The sequence below is a fragment of the Rattus norvegicus genome, chromosome 8, assembly GCF_021556685.1.
Source record: "Rattus norvegicus strain SHRSP/BbbUtx chromosome 8, alternate assembly SHRSP_T2T, whole genome shotgun sequence".
Taxonomy (NCBI): domain Eukaryota; kingdom Metazoa; phylum Chordata; class Mammalia; order Rodentia; family Muridae; genus Rattus; species Rattus norvegicus.
The window spans coordinates 28,211,380-28,231,908 of NC_141541.1; the positions used below are offsets into that span (position 1 = coordinate 28,211,380).

General features: G+C 42.3%; 1 protein-coding gene across 2 annotated transcripts in view; it reads left to right on the forward strand.

Annotated features, from left to right (window-relative positions):
- Nucleotides 1-16,784, forward strand: part of Bmper (BMP-binding endothelial regulator) — a 248,005-nt gene extending 231,221 nt beyond the window's left edge. Inside the window, 2 exon segments of one of the 2 annotated variants that reach the window (NM_001135799.1) lie at nucleotides 6,670-6,800; nucleotides 15,408-16,769. In NM_001135799.1, the coding sequence (NP_001129271.1) occupies nucleotides 6,670-6,800; nucleotides 15,408-15,589 (313 nt within the window). In that variant the 3' untranslated portion in view covers nucleotides 15,590-16,769. 2 annotated transcript variants of the gene reach the window in all.
- Nucleotides 16,785-20,529: the final 3,745 nt, after the last annotated feature.

The following is a 20,529-nucleotide window of genomic DNA, read 5'->3' on the forward strand; positions in this document are numbered from 1 at the left end:
ATGACTACAGGGCTCAGAAGGGTGTGGCTATCCTTTCCTGGGCTAGTCAAGGAGAACGTGTGAGGAATTTGAACTGAACTTGGAATGACAGACATCATAAACAAGCACACAAAATAAAGAGCATTTAGAGCAAGACTAGCAAGATGGTAAGAAAGTCTAGGGATTTTGATCAAAAGCCAAGAAATGTGAACTTTCCTTTTTGTTGTTTTTAAGAGATGATCACATTATATAGCCCAGGCTGATCCTGAACTTATGTTCCTTCTGCTGCTTCTGCTCTGCTTTTTTTTTTGGGGGGGGGGATGTACCAGTCGGAAGGCAGGAGTAATCTTGATCCCTTGATCATAATCTGACTACCACTAAGAATCCCTCTGTGGATGCAAAGGTGACTTCATGTTCTCATGGAGCTGACTTCCATTAGCTAGTGCCACCCAAGAGAACCTTCTGTGTTTAGGAAAGCTTCTGAATTGTCCAATGTAGTTGTCACCAGCCAAGTGTGTCTAGTGAGAGTATATAAATGGACACAACTTAATTTCGCTACGATTTACTTAGTCTATTCAGACAGCCACTTATGGGCTGTGGTTGCTACTTTAGAGCATGGCTGGAGGGAGTAGTGATTTTCTTGGGTTCCCTGCTAAGAAACTGGGATGAACTGATCTGACCACAGGTGTTCACCCTGCTGTTGATAATGCACTGACTACTATAAGAGGAAGTTCACATGTTTACAAGGAGCCATCAAACTACCACCTCTCTCTCTCTCTCTCTCTCTCTCTCTCTCTCTCTCTCTCTCACACACACACACACACACACACACACACACACACACACACACACACACACGGGAGTGTGCGGAGATGGCCCACGCCAATATGCTGTCACTCTTGGTACCCCCTTTGACGTTTTGCTGCTGGTTGGCTGTGTGAAAGACACACACACACACACACACACACACACACACACACACACACACACAAAGCCTGCAGGAACACACCAGGAACCAGGTGGATGAATGAGAAAGTCACTTTCATATACACTAGAAAAGAGAGAGGTAAATGGATGAAAAGTACATCACAAAGAGACAAAGAGAATGCTTGAGGTCCAATTCTTTTGTTATTTTTACTTATGTCATATATATATACATATGTAAATGTGCATCTATGTATATATTAGTGTAGAAGACAGTTCATTGCTGAGTAAAGAGGCAGAGTAAAGCAGAGTAAAGAGGACCACTCCCAAGGGGTGAGGGTAGACAATATCCAAAGGACCATCACAGTGATCCAGATTGAAACGGATACCTTTCTGAGGGGTTTTCTTGTGAAGCTGATTGACAGACCCACTTGAATCAAGACTTACAGGGGAGTTTTTGTTCCTTATAAGAAGGCCATCACCTAGATAATCTTGTAACATTTAAATGGTTATCTATTAGCGAACTTCTGGGTCAGATATATGACTCAGATCCCATTATTTTGACCAGTACTCCAAGTCTTATGCTTGCGGTCTTTGATTTTTCAAGTTGTTAGCTATGAAGAAGGGCCCAGCTCTAATGGCTTTGAATCCTGCTAATATAAAACTCAGTATCTAGCAACTCCCCCACCCCAAGAATTGGAGCTCAGAATCATTTAGGAGTTGGACATCAAGTTAATCTGATTACTTTTGTCTAAAATGGTTCAGGGTCTCCACTCTCCACTCCTGTTCATTTGCAGGCCTTGAAGAACAATCAAAGACTATAATACATGCAGTTGGACTGCTGAAGGGTCTTTTGAAAATGAACAGGTGTACTTGAGAACCTATAAAACAAGACATGAATTAGGAACACAAGTTCTCAAAACTTCAGCAACTACTCCTGAGATTGTGATGGGTGTAACTTGTTTATCATGAAAACATGCCTGCTTTTTTCAGTAGTGTCTGTCATCGCTTGAATTTTTTTGTCAGACCATTAAATAAGCACCCATTTTAGCTGGGTGTGATGGCACACACCTTTAATCCCAGCACTTAAGAAGCAGAGGCAGGTGGAACTCTATGAGTTCAAGGCCAGCCTGGTCTACAGAGTTCCAGGACTGCCAGAGCTACACAGAGAAACCCTATCTCAAAAAACCCAATAAAATAAAATGGTACCCATTTAGGAAAAAATTGAAGAAAGTGGCTTTGGTTAGATTTAATCAGTTCCTGGCATCTCCTTTAAGAAGAGCTGGTTATCATGGAAATCTGGAAGTTCTGAAAGTGGAGAGGAGTCCACTGACCCAGTTTTTGTTTGTTTGTTTGTTTGTTTTATTTTTGTTTTTGTTTTTGAGCCCTGCCTTGGGCTCAGAGAAGGAAATAGTTTTCATCTGCATTATAGGAGGCTAGAAACAGATAGTTATGCAAATGTCTTTGAGCGAAAGAGGCAGAGAGCCAGGCATGGCTCTTGTTGAAGGACGAACAGATAGAAACCTTTATTCATCTGCTCATTTGAACAAATTTAAGGTCACTTAGGTACTGGATTTCCCAGGGGTCTATGGGCGATACTTCATCAGGGAGGCTTCTCCTCATTCAGGACTGAGGAATCCAACTGGCACTGGGGGCTTCCTCATTCCAGGAACAGCATCTGGGATTCTGGTCTGGAGTGCTTTCAATCTTAGGGCAGTGACCTTCCAGGACCTTGTCTTGTCACACCAAGGGCCAGGGGCCTTCTGAGGATGCCTGATTGTTGGCCAGTTTCTTCTCCACCAACTTGTTTAGTGACAGACACAGCATTTATTTTTCAGTCTGTTTCCTCTGGGAGAGAAGCCAGGAAGAGATCTTGAATCCCCCTCTAAGAATTTAGAAGTTCTACACGAATTTATTTTTTCTTTTTCTAATAGCTTTGGCGTCTTTCCCCCCTCTGTGTCCTTCTCTACGCCCCCATTGTTGTTAAAACGTGCTTTACAGAGAAAACCCAAGGAGTAGGCAGGCAGTTCCACTCTCAGCGCCTTTCTGGCCAAGCTCAGTGTAGAAGCTATGTTTCCCCGCTGGCACAATGACAGCTGAATCTCCTGACAAACTCTTTATTTATTAGAACATAATCATTGCATGAGAATGTTGTAAAAGCAAAAATATAAAGGGCATAAATTTCAGCAACAGTAAAAGTCATCAAAGTCTTGCTACTTAAGTTATAACCTGCATTTAGATTATTTTATATAATACAATAGTGATGCATATCAATTAAAGGAAGGACAGTAATCTCCCAGAAATGCATGTCAGTCCAATGCCACATGTCATAAACTACATTTCCCTCACACTGAATTATTAGGTGTGATAAACACGAACGGAACAGTTGAATAACCGCCCATTCCTCCTCCTGAAGTCGGTTTGCAGCGCATTTCAAGATGCTCTTAGTTTGCTCATGACAAATTCCTTCGTATCCAGCAAAAGTATGTACAATTATTCTGTTATCCATTCCATCTGTCTGGATGTGAAGTTCACAGGCTCAGGAGGGCAGCGTGAGGATAGCACAAAGTGAATAGGATCAGAGTTTGTATCAGCAGGTCCCATGAGAACTGGGGAATATTTTAGCAGAATTATTTTAAAACTGAGGCGAATTCTGTGAACTTCCCTAATGGTTTCACTTCACGTTACAACCCAGGTTTCTAAGTTATGACGTAAATACTAATATATTCCATGCTTCTTTTGGTACTTAATGTTTTACTTATAAGATGTATTTAGAGAGTTAAAAAATAGTGGGGGCTCTACTCTCACCACCCCAAGATGGCCATCATGAATATTTGAGCATATCTGTTTTGTTTTATTGTGTTTCTATGTTTATACAATGCCAAATTTAATACTGCTTGATATGTTAATGTTTCCAAAACATCAGTGTAATGGCTCTAGAGTATTTATTGGACAGTCACCAAAGGTTGTCTAAATGGATCCTTATTGTGGGCAGTGAAGGTTATTGTCTCTTTTCTCTTTTCTTTTCTTTTTTTTTTTTTCTGTTTTCCCCTTCTCTATGGGTGTTCCCCTCCCCATTGCCGCCCTCCCCCCAACAATCTAGTTCACTGGGGGTTCAGTCTTAGCAGGACCCAGGGCTTCCCCTTCCACTGGTGCTCTTACTAGGATATTCATTGCTACCTATGGGGTCAGAGTCCAGGGTCAGTCCATGTATAGTCTTTAGGTAGTGGCTTAGTCCCTGGAAGCTCTGGTTGCTTGGCATTGTTGTACATATGGGGTCTCGAGCCCCTTCAAGCTCTTTCAGTTCTTTCTCTGATTCCTTCAACAGGGGTCCCATTCTCAGTTCAGTGGTTTGCTGATGGCATTCGCCTATGTATTTGCTGTATTCTGGCTGTGTCTTCCAGGAGAGATCTACATCCGGTTTGAGATCTACATCTGGTTCCTGTCAGCCTGCATTTCTTTGCTTCATCCGTTTTATCTAGTTTGGTGGCTGTATATATATGGGCCACATGTGGGGCAGGCTCTGAATGGGTGTTCCTTCTGCCTCTGTTCTAAACTTTGCCTCCCTATTCCCTCCCAAGGGTATTCTTGTTCCCCTTTTAAAGAAGGAGTGAAGCATCCACATTTTGGTCATCCTTCTTGAGTTTCATGTGTTCTGTGCATTGTCTCTTTTCTAAGACTTTATTGTTCTGAAAAATCCTTCTGTCTGGATACTCAGTTCACACAGATTACTACTCTTTTAGGTGTAAAATTGTTCAGTTGAAAAATAAAATTACTTATTTATACCATCCCTTTCCCATATATCTTCATCATTGACCAGGTCCATTAGATGTCATCCCACCTGTACCAGGCCAATTAAAGCTGTGCATACAGGGGAAAGATGTCTTCAGAGACCACAAAGAGGGGAGGCAAAAACCTACTGGAGGTGCAAAGTAGGAACAACAATAAAGATATAGCCTGGTATGGCGAACAACACTGTCTGTGGAGTCTGAGCATGATGATGATAGATACATGTGAGGTTTTTCTGGAATGAAAACTGAAACATGAGAGGAGATGGGGTTGATGAGGATACATAGGCAACATGGAGTGGCTGCTTTCAGAACAAGATTAATCTGGCTTTGCCTTGGAAATCCAGAGGCAACATCTAGGACAAAGACATCACTGTATGTTCAGGGCCTGGATACATTTGCTGAATATAATTTCACAGGGTTTCTTCAATGGAGGTGGATCAAAGTATAAAGAAATGCATCTTTGACCACTACAGAAAGGAGAGAGAGATCAGCTTCTCGGTCTTGGCATTTGAGTCTAAGGCAACAGTCATCAGTAAAATGCGAAAGTTTCTTTTTGTCTCAGCCCTGGTTCTCCTTGTCTGTTACTCCCTGTTTCTCAAGACTGTGTGTTTGAGAGCTGGATTTCACAGGTATACTGGACAACCATCAGTTCCTGAATATTGTCTCTGCTGTTTAGCTCTTGTTCAGAGCCAGGTAGAATACCAACTAATACCTAGGGCTAACTAACCTCTCTCTTTAACCAGAAGATTACATGTACCACACCAAGAGAGACATCTGTATGTCGGCCCCAGATGGCCATGGGCCGAATGCTTTTCAGGATCATATGTGCCACTTAAAATCTTGATTATTTTTATGCATTCAGCCTTGAAATTGGTTCAGCAAGGAAGGAAATTGCTGAACAAAGACGAGAAAAAAAAAGTAAGATTAGCTTAATTTTATTAACCTTGGAGTTCTCTTACTTAGAAGTCAGCTTAGACTTTGTTGAATGGTACATTTGCCTGCAGAGGTGAGGAACTCAGCATGATATGGTAAGTGTAGAAGGGTCAAAGTCAGGGGGCGATTTTGATTTGTTCTTTCACTGCTTAAAAGTATGAATTTGGGCACATTTGTTTATTTGAGTAAAATGATCCCTCCATTTAAAACACAGCAACTCTGCTTAGTGGGCCTTGTTTATTATTCTGTGACAGACCATCTGGCAAAGCGCTTTGTAAACTGTAATATTCTATCATGATTTAAGTTCACTAGGATGCCTGTCTAGTGGAGACATTGTTTGCCTTTAAACACATTTCAGCTTAATTGATATCTTGGTCATTCATTTTCATATTTAAATTTAAGCTGGAGATACCGATTCATTCCTCTTTCCCACTCAGCCTAACTAAAGGTCTAAAATGTTTGCTTTCTTGGGAATGTGTTAGCTGACATCCTGAAGAGGAGACCGGGATGCAAGATCTTGCAAGAGTAAATGAGTGTAAATTGCACATCCCAAAGCCATGGGCTTCCATGCTTTGATCAAATTACTTGGTGTTCTTGGCTGGGTTAGAGTACAGCCAGCCATTCTCTGGGTCATCACAGTCAAAAATGGCAGTATATCTGTGCTCCAAGAGCTTGTAAGTGGTTTACAGTCAGTGGCTCTTTATATCTATGGTAATTAAAATTAAGTCAAATCAGACAGTCTGTTGCTTAGTGGCTCCAGCTACATTCCAACTCCTTAGTAGACAAATACAAGGAATGGTTATTTCTTTGAACAGTGAGAATATTAGAACATTTTTGACATGGCAACCAGTTCTTTGGCATAGCCCTCTCAAAGAATGAAAACCTGATATCGCAGTGTTTAGACTCATTAAACACGGTTGCCTACAGAATTTTTATAGGTATTTTGTCGGTATTCACCCAACCTTTTCTCACAGATACCTTTTCAAATATTTGATAAGTTGATATTCTAAGATAATATTTTTCTCTCTGTTGTGACCCATAGGTCCTGTGTAACAGACATGTGCGAATGTCCAGTCCATAAAAACTGCTATTGTGAGTCATTTCTGGCGTATACCCGTGCCTGCCAGAGAGAGGGCATCAAAGTGCACTGGGAACCTCAGCAGAGCTGTGCAGGTAAGAAAGCCCTGGAGGGTCCATCTAACAGTAGGTCATTGTTACAGTCAGGGTAACGGTGGAGAGGAGAGCTGTGCTGGTGCTGGTGTGAATGATCCATGCCCCTCCTTGACCAACGGGAAACCCCATCGGTGATTCAACTGACTTGCAACTTGACAAAACACAGCAGCTTCCCATGGGGCAGAGTAGACAGCACTTAAGACAAATGCTTTGCGACATGCACATTTTAACAATTTAAGGATTTCCACTGTTGCAAAATCCTCCCAACTTCAAGCTAACAGCTGGATGTGCTTAGAACACAGACAGTCACAACTAGCTTGGATCATGTGTGGAACAAAAGAGATTCAGGACCATCGCAGTCATCTAAGGTCTTCAGGATAAACACGATCTGCTCTAATAGGTTGTCGAACAAACAACAGAATGTTTCTCTCCCAGATAGGCAGAGTCCTACAGCAGTGTTTATTAGCTCTCTGTCCTCATTAACTAGCTCATTTGATATATGTAAAATAGAAGGCCCTCTTCATCCCAAAATACGTGTTATCAAGTTGCTACACTGGGCATTGTGCTAGATGCTGTGGGTAGTAGATGCGATGAGTTCCTTGTCATTGAAGTGCTGTGCTGCTGTCTCGTGAGAGAAGTCAGAAACAAAGACTTACAACACTCGAAAATAGTTGAGTGTGGAAAAAGAACAAACAATGCAGAGTTGTAGAAGGCAAATGGAAAAGGGCGGGTAGCCACTTGGACAGTGAAGAGAGATACATTTTCTTAATAGAGATGGTGCTTTAATGTTACTCTAAAGGACTGGCAGGAGTCAAAGAAACAGGCTGTGCACAAGAACCAGGGTGAACAACCACAGAGCAGCAAAACCCCGGCATTTCCCACACTGTAAAGGGATCGTTTCTGGCTTGATCCTGTTGATCATCGGAAAGGCAAGCACACGCCTAGGTGGAGAGGAAGCTGGAATGTACAAGCTTTTCAGACCGTGGAAAGGAATCTAGCTTTTGTTTTAAGAAAAGTGGAAACCAGCGAGGATTTAAGAAAACTTATTTTTACAGTGTGGTGCCTAGAATTAGATTGGAGAAAGCGCCCGTGTAGATCCCAGGTGGTTGAGAAAGGACCATGGATGGAGTCATAGTTTACAACTGATGGTGTCTTGGATTAAGATAATGGTGATATCCACCAGGAAGTTAAGGGAATGTTACGGAGTTTCACCAGACCAGGCTGTGAATAGTGTGTTGTGTGGATCTTGAAGAGTGACCAACTCGTAGAGGCTTCGTCAGTGACAGAGCTGCTTAGCGTTGAAGGTAGCAAACAGAATCCATATCATCTAAGCTCAAACGCTGGCAAACATTTTAGTATAAAGGGCCAGATTTGCCAGGAAGTAACAAGCCTTGGGTTTCTGTAACTGGCAAGATCATCCTACTAACAGCCTTAGCTCAGACCATAAATGAGAAGGCACTTTATGCCACCCTTAGCCGAGGCTGATGAGAAATGATGCAAGTGGCTGAGCTCTGACCTACAGCTCCAAGCGAGGTCGACTATGAGAGAGTGATGCTTGTTTAGGATTGGCTCTTCCTTGCCGTCATTAATCTTAGCTCCCTCGCTTTGAGTTCTTCTTCCCTTAAATCTTCTGGAAAAATGAATGAAATAGATGGAGACAGGCACACATCCATTCTGCCGTATTAGAGGCTCAGACAGATTCTGTCCCTTACATTAGTTAGCGTGGGGCTTTGGTTCTGATCCTAGTAGAGGCACGATATAAGAAACCTCTCCTCTTGGCCCAGGACTATAGTGAGCATCATTTCAGTACACATGATGCATTTGAGGACTTCACTTTTTATGTTGACTTATTCACTTCAGGGACCGAGTCCATTTAGTAATAGAAAAGGAACATAGTCCCAATATTAATTCTATAGATTCAAGGAAAAAGGCCACCCAAATCATGTCCAAATTAATTAAAACAAACGACTAATTAAAACAAGCTTTTTAAAAGAACTCATGTACATGAGGTGTCTCTCCCTAAAGGCAGGGTTTAAGAGATCAGAATTGGATATGAAGAAGATAAAGGTTTTTATAGTTCAGGAGTACAGGGTTTTCAAATTGGGGATTTGGAAGGCAAATAGGCAGGGCTATAGAATCAGAACATAAGCGTAACAAGTTAATTATAATAGCCTCCTGAAGCGAAGACATGATGGCAAGGTGGTCATAGCAATACGCTCATATCAACCTTTCGAAATAAAGACATAGTTGCCTTTTATTTCTGATTTAATCATAAACAGGAATGAAACTAGTTTGTTTTTACTATAAGATAGTTTCGAAGTCTGAGACTGAGGCAGGCTGGTTTATCACTGGAAAGGTTCCATTTACCTTTCAAAATTAGCGCGCGCACGCACACACACACACACACACACACACACACACACACACACACACACACACACACAAGACTTCCACAGATTGTCAGTTGGCACGTTGAAAAGTAAACTTCCAGAGCTTGGTGCATGTCTCATAGAACTTTATTCAGATTCATCTAGGGTAATGGAGACTGTAAAAGTACAATTTACTTGATTTCAGCCTCTAGGTGCTTTGAGTCATGGTAGTACTTAAGGCTGATGAGACAGAAAAGTGGTCTCTACTGTAAAAAAAAACAAACAAACTTGGGAGTTGAACAAAGGAGAAACAAATGAGGAGGGAAACTCCAAGTGCACAAGGGACATTTTAAAGGTTCCCCTGGATTTTAACACCATCACTGCTGTTGACACACCAGTACCTGTGTGCCCAGAGGGCCTAATGCAATTCAAATCAAGTCGGAGAATTACTAAATATAAAATTAATAATGCTAATAACTACAGTGACACTTTGTGTGCTTAGCAACCACCATTTTTAGAGTCTGCTATTTTTCTCGTAGTGTTCCCTTTGCTAAGGAGTGTACTAGCTTTTTAGGATGTATTTTATCGTATCTCATGCCCATGAAAACCTAGACGGTCACACTATGAACTCCACCATGTCTTATTTATAAAGATATTGAGAACTCAAATGCCTCCTGTGAGTTCACGAGTTATAGTTGGAGAACGTACTTGTGAACTTGGCCATGTTTTGTGGATAAAGATATGGAATCTTAGAATGTTAAGCAATTCACTAATAATGTCTTAAGAGCCAGAAAGTGAGAAGGTAAGTTAATTGGTATCACTGCAAGAACACAGAGAAGCAAGAAAACTAAAGGAAAGGGATGGATACAGCGGGTCTCCATTCACTTTGGTCACTTGATTCCTGGTCGGTGTTTCTTAGGACCATCTGATTCCATAAAAAATATTAGGATGTGGTCTCTCGTGTCTTACATTGCCATGCTTAGCAGAATATCTATCCCTATGTGCAGCTGTCAATACCTGTCATGCACATTCACCAACAGATTTAATACATGGAAGAGGTGCTGGCTTCTGCGTTCCTCCACAGCGCTGTGGATGTTGGGTGTTGCTTGACCAATTGTCTTCTTTTTTTCCTTGCTTCCCTGTCTCACAATTGTTTCTAGTTTCTCTCCTACATCCACTCTGCCTAATGCTATACCTGGAGCTTACCCATGGCCGACTAGATGCTTCCTGTGAATTCATGAGGTATTGTTGGGCATTGTGACCATCAATCAGCACCCAGGCAAAAGAGTGGAGCCTAGAAACAGCCTAGTTCCAGAGGACACAGAGAGTGGCTTATTGAAGAAATTGGTATACCTTTGAGTAACGTCTTTAAGAATCACTGTAGCTGATGAATGTCCCTGCAGGCTACATGAACACTAAACCTTGCTGTTTTCCTGATCTTGAAAAGAAAAGGGATTTAACCAAATGAAATCTGTCAAAGGCATGCAAGCAAAGCAAATCATATGTGTGTTAAAAATTACATTTTTCATTTATGAGTTTAAAAAGCAAATAGATTCACAGAGGGCAAACAAGGGATCCAGTTGGTACTTGCTTTCTATGATCATCGACACGTTGGGCTGAAACGAAGATCAACCTCATAGCTTCCTTCAGCTTAAGAGCTGTCCAAGCTTTCTCTGTCATCATTCTCCCTCCTGAAATTCCACACCTACCAAGGCAAGGTTCATCCCTTATCCCATGAACACTGGTTCAAGGATCACACCTGTGTTACCTGGTCGGGTCCACACTAAACTCTGAGTAATGGATCCTTCTACCAGGGAAGCTCTTTCTAATGTTTTTTGGTCTTACAAGTTTCCACTGATGATGATGATGATGACGACGACGACGACGACGACGACGACGACGACGACGACTACAACAATTTGCACTGCTAGTATTCAAACCCAGGGCCTTGCACATGCTAAGAGGATACTGAACTATGTCACCAGCCCCACTGCTTACTTTACCTCACAGGGATTTTTTTCTCTTCAGTCTCCCTTGACCTCACCCAATGCTCAGTATCAAGTCAGACTTTTCTCTCTTCTCTTTCACTCTCTAGAACTGTGCATCTGACATCAAATTATGGATCTGGGTATGTGTCAGTGTCTCCTTTCTGCTTCTGAGCCCAGTATCTGGATTTCAGATGTGATGTCTGGCTCACATCTGTTACTCAATAGAAGTTTACTGATTTAATTTGAATTGAAATTAAGATGACATTGTATCATAGATCTTGTTTGATCCTTGTACTTCTTCATCCTCTGCAGCCTACTTTCTACTCTTAGATGGTAAAAGATGTCTGTGCATGATATGGAAAAGATAAGGGGTCCTTTATGGAAGCTAGATGGTGGGGCTAGAAAAAGGAATTGGGATTTTAGGACAGAGGACACAGGATAGGTCATATCTATAAGGAAAAGAGATGTCTGGAAAGACGGAGTATTTCTGAGAAATGTCCCTATAACAACAAGAGCTAAAGGGGACAAAGTACTGAGTGGACAAAAGCTCAAAGACAGCCAAGAAATGGAAGTGTGGAAATGAACTTGACAATCAACAGAGGGAATTCACGTTGGACATAGAGGAAAGCCTTGGATGCCAGTAGAATGAAGCCCCTGAAGTTAGATAAAAGATAAATAAACAGATATGAATAATTTAATAAGCACATGCTGGAGTGTCCCCTGTACTCAGTCCCTGAGGTATAGGGGTAAGAACTCTGCCCTCAGGAACCCAGGCCTCTGTTCAGCTTCTCAAAGTGACTTTTAGAATCACTTTTAAATCTATAACTACAGAGATTTTGCTGCAAACTCAGGAGAAAGTTTTGAAATATGTGACTAGAAATTGATATATTTTCAAAGAACTGTGAGGGAATCCTGTGAGTTTCTCTAAAAATCACAGCTGCAGGGCTGGGAGCATAGCTCAACCTATAAAGTCCTTGATTTTCTTGTCAAAGACAGGAGTTCCATCAAAATCCATATTTAAAGAAAACAAAACACATACTGAAGCAACTCTCTCTCTCTCTCTCTCTCTCTCTCTCTCTCACACACACACACACACACACACACACCCTCAACCTCACACTCACATACTCAAGACATAACTGCACACACACAGATATATACACTCCCACACACTCATACCCACATGTTCTGTCTCTGTCTCTCTGTTTCTATTTCTCTAATTTTCTCTTTCTGTCTGCCTCTCTCTCTCTCTCTCTGTCTCTCTCTCTGTCTCTCTCTCTCTCTCTCTCTCTCTCTCTCTCTCACACACACACACACACACACACACACACACACACACACACAAACACACACCATCACTGCATTGTTATTGGACTGTTCAAATAAGCAAGCATAATTTCCAAATGCTATGAGATCCAGAGAAAATAATGGCATGTGGGGTTTTCAGAAACTATTTGATGGAAGTGACATTTGAATTTAGATAAGGAATTAGATCAGGGAAAGAATTAGAGAAGATTGATAGAAGATTTGCAGCTCTATAACTAGAAAACAGGGATAAAACTGGAATTGGAGCTGGAAAGGAAAAGGGAGGGTTCAGGGGAACAGGCTAGGAGGCAATTTTAATATTTAGTGCTAAGATCAAGCACAGGTACCCATGAGATGAGTGCATCTGTAAAAGGTTAGCCAGGAACCAGAGGGCACACAATGTCATAAGCAAAATAGACAAAATGACTGAGTGGCTTTTTGGTGAATGAAAGCTCTTGGGGTGTCAGCAGTAATGGCTGAAAAGTTTGGAAGGAATGGCTTCAATAAAGTGGAGGGTGAGGATGGACATGGGTTCACAGTATTAGTGGATTACAGAGCGGGGCAGACATGGGTTCACAGTGTTAGTGGATTACAGAGTGGGGTGGACATGGGTTCATGGTGTTAGTGGATTACAGAGTGGGCCAGACATAGGTTTATAGTGTTAATGGATTACAGAGTGGGGCGGGCATGGGTTCATGGTGTTAGTGGATTACAGAGTGGGGCAGACATGGGTTCACAGTGTTAGTGGATTACAGAGCAGGGCAAGCACTGGGATCAGGGATGGCTTTGTTTAACAGAGAGGGAGAAGAGGAATAGGCAAGCAGCAGGATAGCAGAGAGTTACAGAGGACTCCACAGTCAGCAGGGCTGTGTGTGTGAATGAAAGGCCATAGGTTGGTAAAGGAAACTCAGGCCCTTGACCCAAGTAAACCAGACGGTAACAGTGGCTACATGTCATGGATCAGGACGTGTTGCCATGGAGTTTGAGGAGGACCATGATGGGAACACAGAGGACCTTCCTTTTTGTACCTGCTTTGGAAGTAATCAATGATTGTCCATCTCTGCAGTGATGGGGGGCATGGATGTGAAAGCCACTTACAGGTCTAGTCTCAATCCTGACTGCATGTTAAAATCACCAGTCTGTCTGGTGGGGCAAGTGGGAGTATTTCTTTTAAGTGCTTGACATCCTAGTCCCACCTTACCATCTTCAGAGATTCTTTCTAATTGAGTTGATCTGAAGCATGGCCCTGGCTTCACCAGCACTGCAGTAATTTCCAGCGGTGACCATTATTGTTTTAGAGAAAGGTAACAGCATTGATGCAGACCATATGTCAGACTGATTTTCAGCTAGGGGCTTTCCCAAATTATTCAGTAGGTACAAATATAGGGTATTCTGTTAATCACTGGGAAGAGGACTTTTAAAATATTCAGTGAAGAGGTTAAAAGATGTCACAGGTACAGAAATCCTGAGTGTTGAAGGAGGAGAAATGCTGGTCTCCATATTCCTTGTCCTCATCTCTTTATCCAGTGTCATAAAAAAGAAGCAGTGTTTTCCTTTAATGGTCTAGAGGGGGTGTGGAGTTGAGAAGGAAGAGAGGGGAGAGGAAGAAAAGAGAGGTAGAGGGAAGAGGATTGAGGAAAGAGGGGGGAGGAGGGAAGATAGAGGGAAAAGGAAGAAGGAGAGGGAGAGGGATGGAGAGGTTCTCATACTGTTTCAAACAATGATTAATAGGAAACATGCATGAGACACAGCTGATAACTCTTGCCCGGCCACCTCTTTCTTTGTTTGGTTTTAACTAGAGCTACAGGAATCCTGGAAGCCCTCGTAGAATGTACTTAATGCATCCTATTAGCTCACTATTAGTTAAATATGGACAGATAGCAGTGCTTACGATAACTTTAAATGCATTATTCAAAAGACCCAAAGACTAAAAACAAACAGTTGTAAGACTTAGGGTCACGGAATCAATTCCTTAGAAGGTTTGTCTTCATACTATACAAACTAAAACAGAGAAACTAAACCAAGGAAAATGGACTCTCCACTGTTATTAGTTTTGTTCAAAAACACGTCAAATGATGTTTGGGGCGTTGTTGGTGTTTCTGGAGAATCCCTGCTCCGAATTCTCACACACGTCCAATTCCTACTGCTGACAATGACCCATGTCTGTCTTTGTCAATGGAGCTAACAAGAGTTGGAAAAGTTCAAGTTTTCACAAAATTTGCAGAATGTTGGTATTGTTGCTCTCTGGTGAGGCTATCCCTACATTTTCAGCATCTCAGAAAATATTACTTGGATCATTTCAGTTCTAAGCCAACAAAGATCTCAAACCATAGGACTTGCCTGTGTCATTCTCTCTGCTTTAGTTCTTTCTGACCCAGCCAGCCACCCTTCTGAGGTCACACACCTGACTCTTCTACCTCTGGAACTCTCCTGCTCTTCCTCTAACTTGTCTCAGGTTGATTCATTCAACGTATAATCACTTTGATTTAAAATGTGCCACCTATTTAGGTGTGTGTGTGTGTGTGTGTGTGTGTATAGTTGTATACTTTGAATGTTGAAATAGCTGTGTGTGATATTTTTCCTCATAATAACTAACAGGAAGGATTATTCATGTTTAAATTGTGATGGTATTTTGAAGTAATTAAACAACCTTACCTATTTTCTAACAGCCTTGCAAATTGATGGTCTCCCTTACCTAGAAATGGAGGGCTTCAATTACTATTATTCTTGTTTTATGGTTCATTGGCCCAGGGGACAGGTCTTTGGTTTTGTTAATTCCCAAGGTGTTCAAAACAAAATGCCCCGGTTCCTTACTCCCTCATTAAAATGTAAATCTGAACTTTGCAGCAGAGGCAGAGTCTCTGCATAGCCACAAGACTTGTCTCCCGCAGAAGGTGAGCTGCCATGGCCATTTATTCACAGCACCTTTGTTCCCTCTCTTTTAGCTACCCAGTGCAAGCATGGTGCTGTGTATGATACCTGCGGCCCAGGGTGTGTGAAGACGTGTGACAACTGGAATGAGATTGGCCCCTGTAATAAACCGTGCATCGCAGGGTGCCACTGCCCAGCAAATCTGGTCCTTCATAAGGGAAGGTGCATCAAGCCAGTCCTCTGTCCTCAGCGATGACCTTTGTTCTAGTCCATAAGACTTTGAAATCCAGTGTCTTTGACACAGACACGGAAGAGCCAATGAAGGACTGTAGTATTTGTGTGCCTGATTCTGCAAATACACAGAGTATATACGTGTACATATATATAGATATATAGATATATTCAAAACATTTCATCATTTATATAAACTACAGGTGGATTATTATATGTATATTTTTTGCTATAAGACATGTATTATTTCTAGAATCCTAATGTGTAAGCCATTGGATGCATCGTATAAATACACAGGTGCTTTTAATTTAATGAGACGGCATGTAGACTCATCGGGTACCTTTAACAAGTGCATTCATGTGTCATTCTGGGGACATTTCCTAGGAGCCCTCATGCCTGCCTGCACTAATTTAAGATTTGCGTCAGGACCTTTGAGTGAGATTGTCTCGGAGGAGGGTGCTTTATCTAGGGGTATTTCATATTTCCAAAGACTGGAATGTATGCCAGAAAAAGATGGCGTGATATCGGGGATGGGCCCTAGTTAGTGCAAACCAAGGGGAGTCCATCAGACTTCCTGGGTCAGAGCTGGATATGGCTTCCAAAACTGGATAGTTGCCAAGGAATGTGTATTTTTCACTAGCATACTGCCAAATTATTTCTTTTCATTTTCACATATCTCCTGAGTCTCCTCATTATTTGTGTGTGCGATGGATATGACCATTTGTACGTCGTGCACTGAAGTCAAAGGATGTCTGGATGACATTTTTATTAAACACGAAAAGCTATTTGGAGGAATCATTGCACAACATGTAAAGAATTTCGGAGCAATTTAGGATTGGCAAATCCATTGAGTGGCTAGGGGCCATCTACGTTTTGTCACTATCTCATGATGTATAAAATGGAAGCCTTCAGCAATTTTGTCCCTTTCCTGTCTGGGGTTGTTTGGTGGCTATTCATATGTTGTGGGTATTGGGCAAGAGAGAAGGGTCTGCTGACCAGTTGTTTTAGCCTCGTTCCAAACGAGATTTGATTTTGTACGTGTTCTAATTCACTGATGTTACTAACAGTTATTGGTTCTTGTATTCTGTTGGATACATTAAAAAGAAATGTCAAAAAGCGAAAACAGAAAGCCCCACCCGCAACTCACTGAAATTGAAAAGTAAAATGTTCTGCGTTGTAGTAAATAAAGGGCTTAAGATTTAAGCAAACACGGTTTTTAATTCCTGGTGTCTTGTATCGTATTTTTATGAATTAGCTGTATTAACTCAGTTATAATAATTTTATTTAGGTATCACTTAGATGCCTTACATTCCTTTTCTTTTAAAATAAAACATATTTTGAGCAGACAATAGAAAGTATTAAAAATATATATTAGAACACTACCCTTGCTGATGAAAGGCTTATGTGATGGCGTTACGTGCACTCTTGACACCTAAAGTGCTCATTTGGATTTTTTTTTCTTCCTGGAATACTTTTGTGTTTGGATCTGTACAAAGATAATGTGCAGTGTCATAGTGATTGATAACAGTGAGAGCTTCTGGTCCTACTGATGCTGGCTGCTGTACTTAGTTCTTCACCTGCCCACTGTGTGCAGCCCGAGAGAGCCAAGGACTTCATACAGTGAAGTACTTTACATGCTCCTGGGACCAAACTGTCTGTGTCCTGATGAACAATGTTTGAACACCTGGGCCACACCCCAGCTTCTCTTTAACCCGGAGGGACTAGTTGTGTAGTGAGCAGTTGTGTGGTGATTCAGAGACCTGAACTTTCCTACCCCTATGGCCTGCTCGATACTTAGGACACAAGAAACCTGTAATCATTAATCTGAAACACTGGGATTTTCAGATACTTCAGACTTGTACTCTGTTTTCTTCTGATGGGAGCGATGGGCTAAACTACTTCTCCTGTCCTGATTAGTTTCCAGCTGCTGTAAATTGAGCGGCTTCCTTTAGGTTGATATGAAGACCCTTTCTTGGTCACTCTGGGCTTTTCCTTCTTGTATGAGGGCCGCAGAGAGGAAATATGGGCAGTTATTTAATCTCATGATTCATTCACAGCCTGCTTAACTTTACCCACCAAGCCTAACCAACCCCTTTCCCCACTAATCATGGCCAATCAGGATAGATGAATGAGATAGGCCCTTTTATGTAGACCACTTTCACCATTCTGGGTGGTTTGAGTTTACGATTGTGTGATATATCCAGGAATTAAATTAACATCTGTACATTTTTAAAATTTAATCTAAGAAGAAAGAGACATCAGATAGAGCAAAGGGTTTTTTTCAATAGATCTGTGTATCCCGGCATGCTATGGAAGACAATGAAGAACTCGGCAGAAAGTCACCTGAGTATTCTGGTCTGGCCATCACCAGCGCTCAGGACGTAACAGTAGAAGCAGACGTGCTTTATTTACATGGATATTCTCAAAACCCAACACTCAGAGTCAGGCGGTGTGACATAAAAATGTCTGCTTCCTTCTAGAGTGCCTTGTCCAAGCGAATTGGGAGACTTGGACCGTGGTGAGGACAGAGATAAAGCAGGGGCCAACAGTGCTCCAGCTGCACATGATGCAACACTCTTCCTTCTGCTGTTAGCTGTGAATACTCAATCCTACGGAAAAGAAGCACCATTGAGGAAGTTCAAATGCAATTCGGATTCTGGCTGGGGCCTAGTGAGTCCTCTTCCTATGTCTGTGAAAGCCTTTGAGCATTCTGACCAAAACGTTTGGACTAAGAAGAAAAGTGGGTCTTTGATATTATTGACTTTTTATCAATCGAACCAGTGGCATGCTGAAAGCCACCACTTCTTCAGGTCAAAGTTGTCACCATGTCCCAACTTCTTGTTTACAAATAGGATGCTAGAAGGTCCTCCCGGCACATACAGGAAAGACACAGTCACACACACACACACACACACACACACACACACACACACACACAGCCCTTATTTGGCCTTGAAGATGAATAAACTACTCTGACAGGAAATTTTTATGAAATATTTCAGATGTACAGAGAAGGGATCAACAAACATCCATGAATATGTCACCCTAATTAACTGGCAGGGTCAGTGAAACTCTCTTGAATAAGTAAATACAGCTTGAGGAACAGCAGCCTCAGGCTGCTGACAGCTCTGTGTGGACTGAGAGGAGCTTGTGCTTTGTGGAGTCCCCATCCACTTCACCAGTCACTCCTCGTCACTCCCAGCCATCCGGATCTGACAGGCACCAGCATGTGCTCTGGGAAGCACTTTGTATGGAAGGAACTGCCTTGGGGGACAAGCACCAGGATATTTTAATTAACAGTCGCCTCCCCACATAACTCTCAGGAGCAAACAAGAGCAGGCTCTGGTTCTAAATCCTTACATGCAAACCTTTGGGGGACCCGGGATTTTAATTCTGAACAAGGGACGGCATTCAACTGTCTGAGAAGAGTGACTGGAAAAGAAAGTAGGGCGGGTAATTATGCCGACCCTGACCTAGGCAGCCAAGCAGTTTAACCAGACAGTTAAATGACTTAAACACACATGAGTTCCATCCTATTTGTCCTTTCCTTGCAGATTACTCTGAGCAACCTAAGTTTGAAAGGTGAATGAGTGGGATAAGGGAGGGCGATTTTTGTTTAGAGATGAGCCCTGAAGGGTAGGAAGAATGTACGAGGCAGAGGGGAGGTATTTAGAATGTGTTCTGTGGCTGTGACACAGAAAGGCAGTACACAGACACAGAAAGAGAAGTGTGCATAAGTGTGTGTGTGGCGGAGGGTGGGCAGAGAAGGTACCAGGTATCTTCAGTCTAGAAGGGCACCCTACCTAGGCATCCCAGGGTCCTTAGGAAAAACTCTAGGGCAGTAGTTTTCCAATTTCTCGTAGAAACTGCCCAAGCTCTCTGTGGTTCCTGTTTTGAGAGACAGCTTGCAGAGGAAGCCACAACTGAAAGGAATTTAGAGCTAGTTGACTTTACTGTGCAAAAGGTGCGTGTGTGTGTGTGTGTGTGTGTGTGTGTGTGTGTGTGTGTGTGTGTTTGTGTTTCTACAGTGTTTGTGTTTGCCTGGGAAAGCATGCTTGCATATTGGCAGGGATGAAGTATTCTGAACATTTAAGGCTCTGGTAACTAAACAGAGAGAGGCTAGAAGACATTGTGATTCAAGGGAATGCAGGCTTCAGGAGCTGCTGGGGTCTAAGGCCTGCAGCAGAGACATGACATCTCATACCTGAGAGTTTTGAGTTGGGGTACCATATCAAGATGCCTCTTCCTCTGTCTTTGTGTGTCTATTTCTTTCACCTGTCTGGAAGAAAGAGGAAGGGGCCTTTGGTGGGTGTTCCCTCCAAGCCCCAGTGTTCTGTGCACAGTGAGGGCTGCAGTTACAAACCCCAGGCTAGTGTTCATTTTAACAGAATAGAGCAAGTGTTCTGAACGGAGCATACATTTCAGCTCTCTATTTGTTGACTAAGATGTGGCCCAATGGAATAAAGGGCACTTATGGTCCAAACAGCTGGTCCTGATGGCCAACGTCACTACTCTGGTCATACCCAGGGATAAAGGTCCTGGATTCACAGCTCACACAGAGTTCTGTTGGAACAATTCTGCCTTGTTTTAATTACTTTGAATCATGAGTCATCTTGGGCCTTGAGTACTTATATAAGATGCCTTTGCTTCTGGCTGGAACTTGGATTATTATGTACTTCCCCTAAGGGTCACTGAACAGTGAAGTCTGTGGCTTTAGAAAATGTTTTCGGGGGGGTGAAGAAATTAACTTTGACTCCAAGAGTATAAATGCTATTCATTTTGTTCATTTGTCTGCGCAGTCCAGCATGGAATTTAAGGATCAGATCCAGAACAGCCAGCCTCTCTTGGCCTCAGTGTTGAAATGGGCATCACATCAGAGAAGGAAGTAGCTTTCAGTAGGCAGGTTGGTGCCCCTGTGCACTGGGGGTAGGCGCCTTGTGATGGAACACGTGACTTCTTCATTGC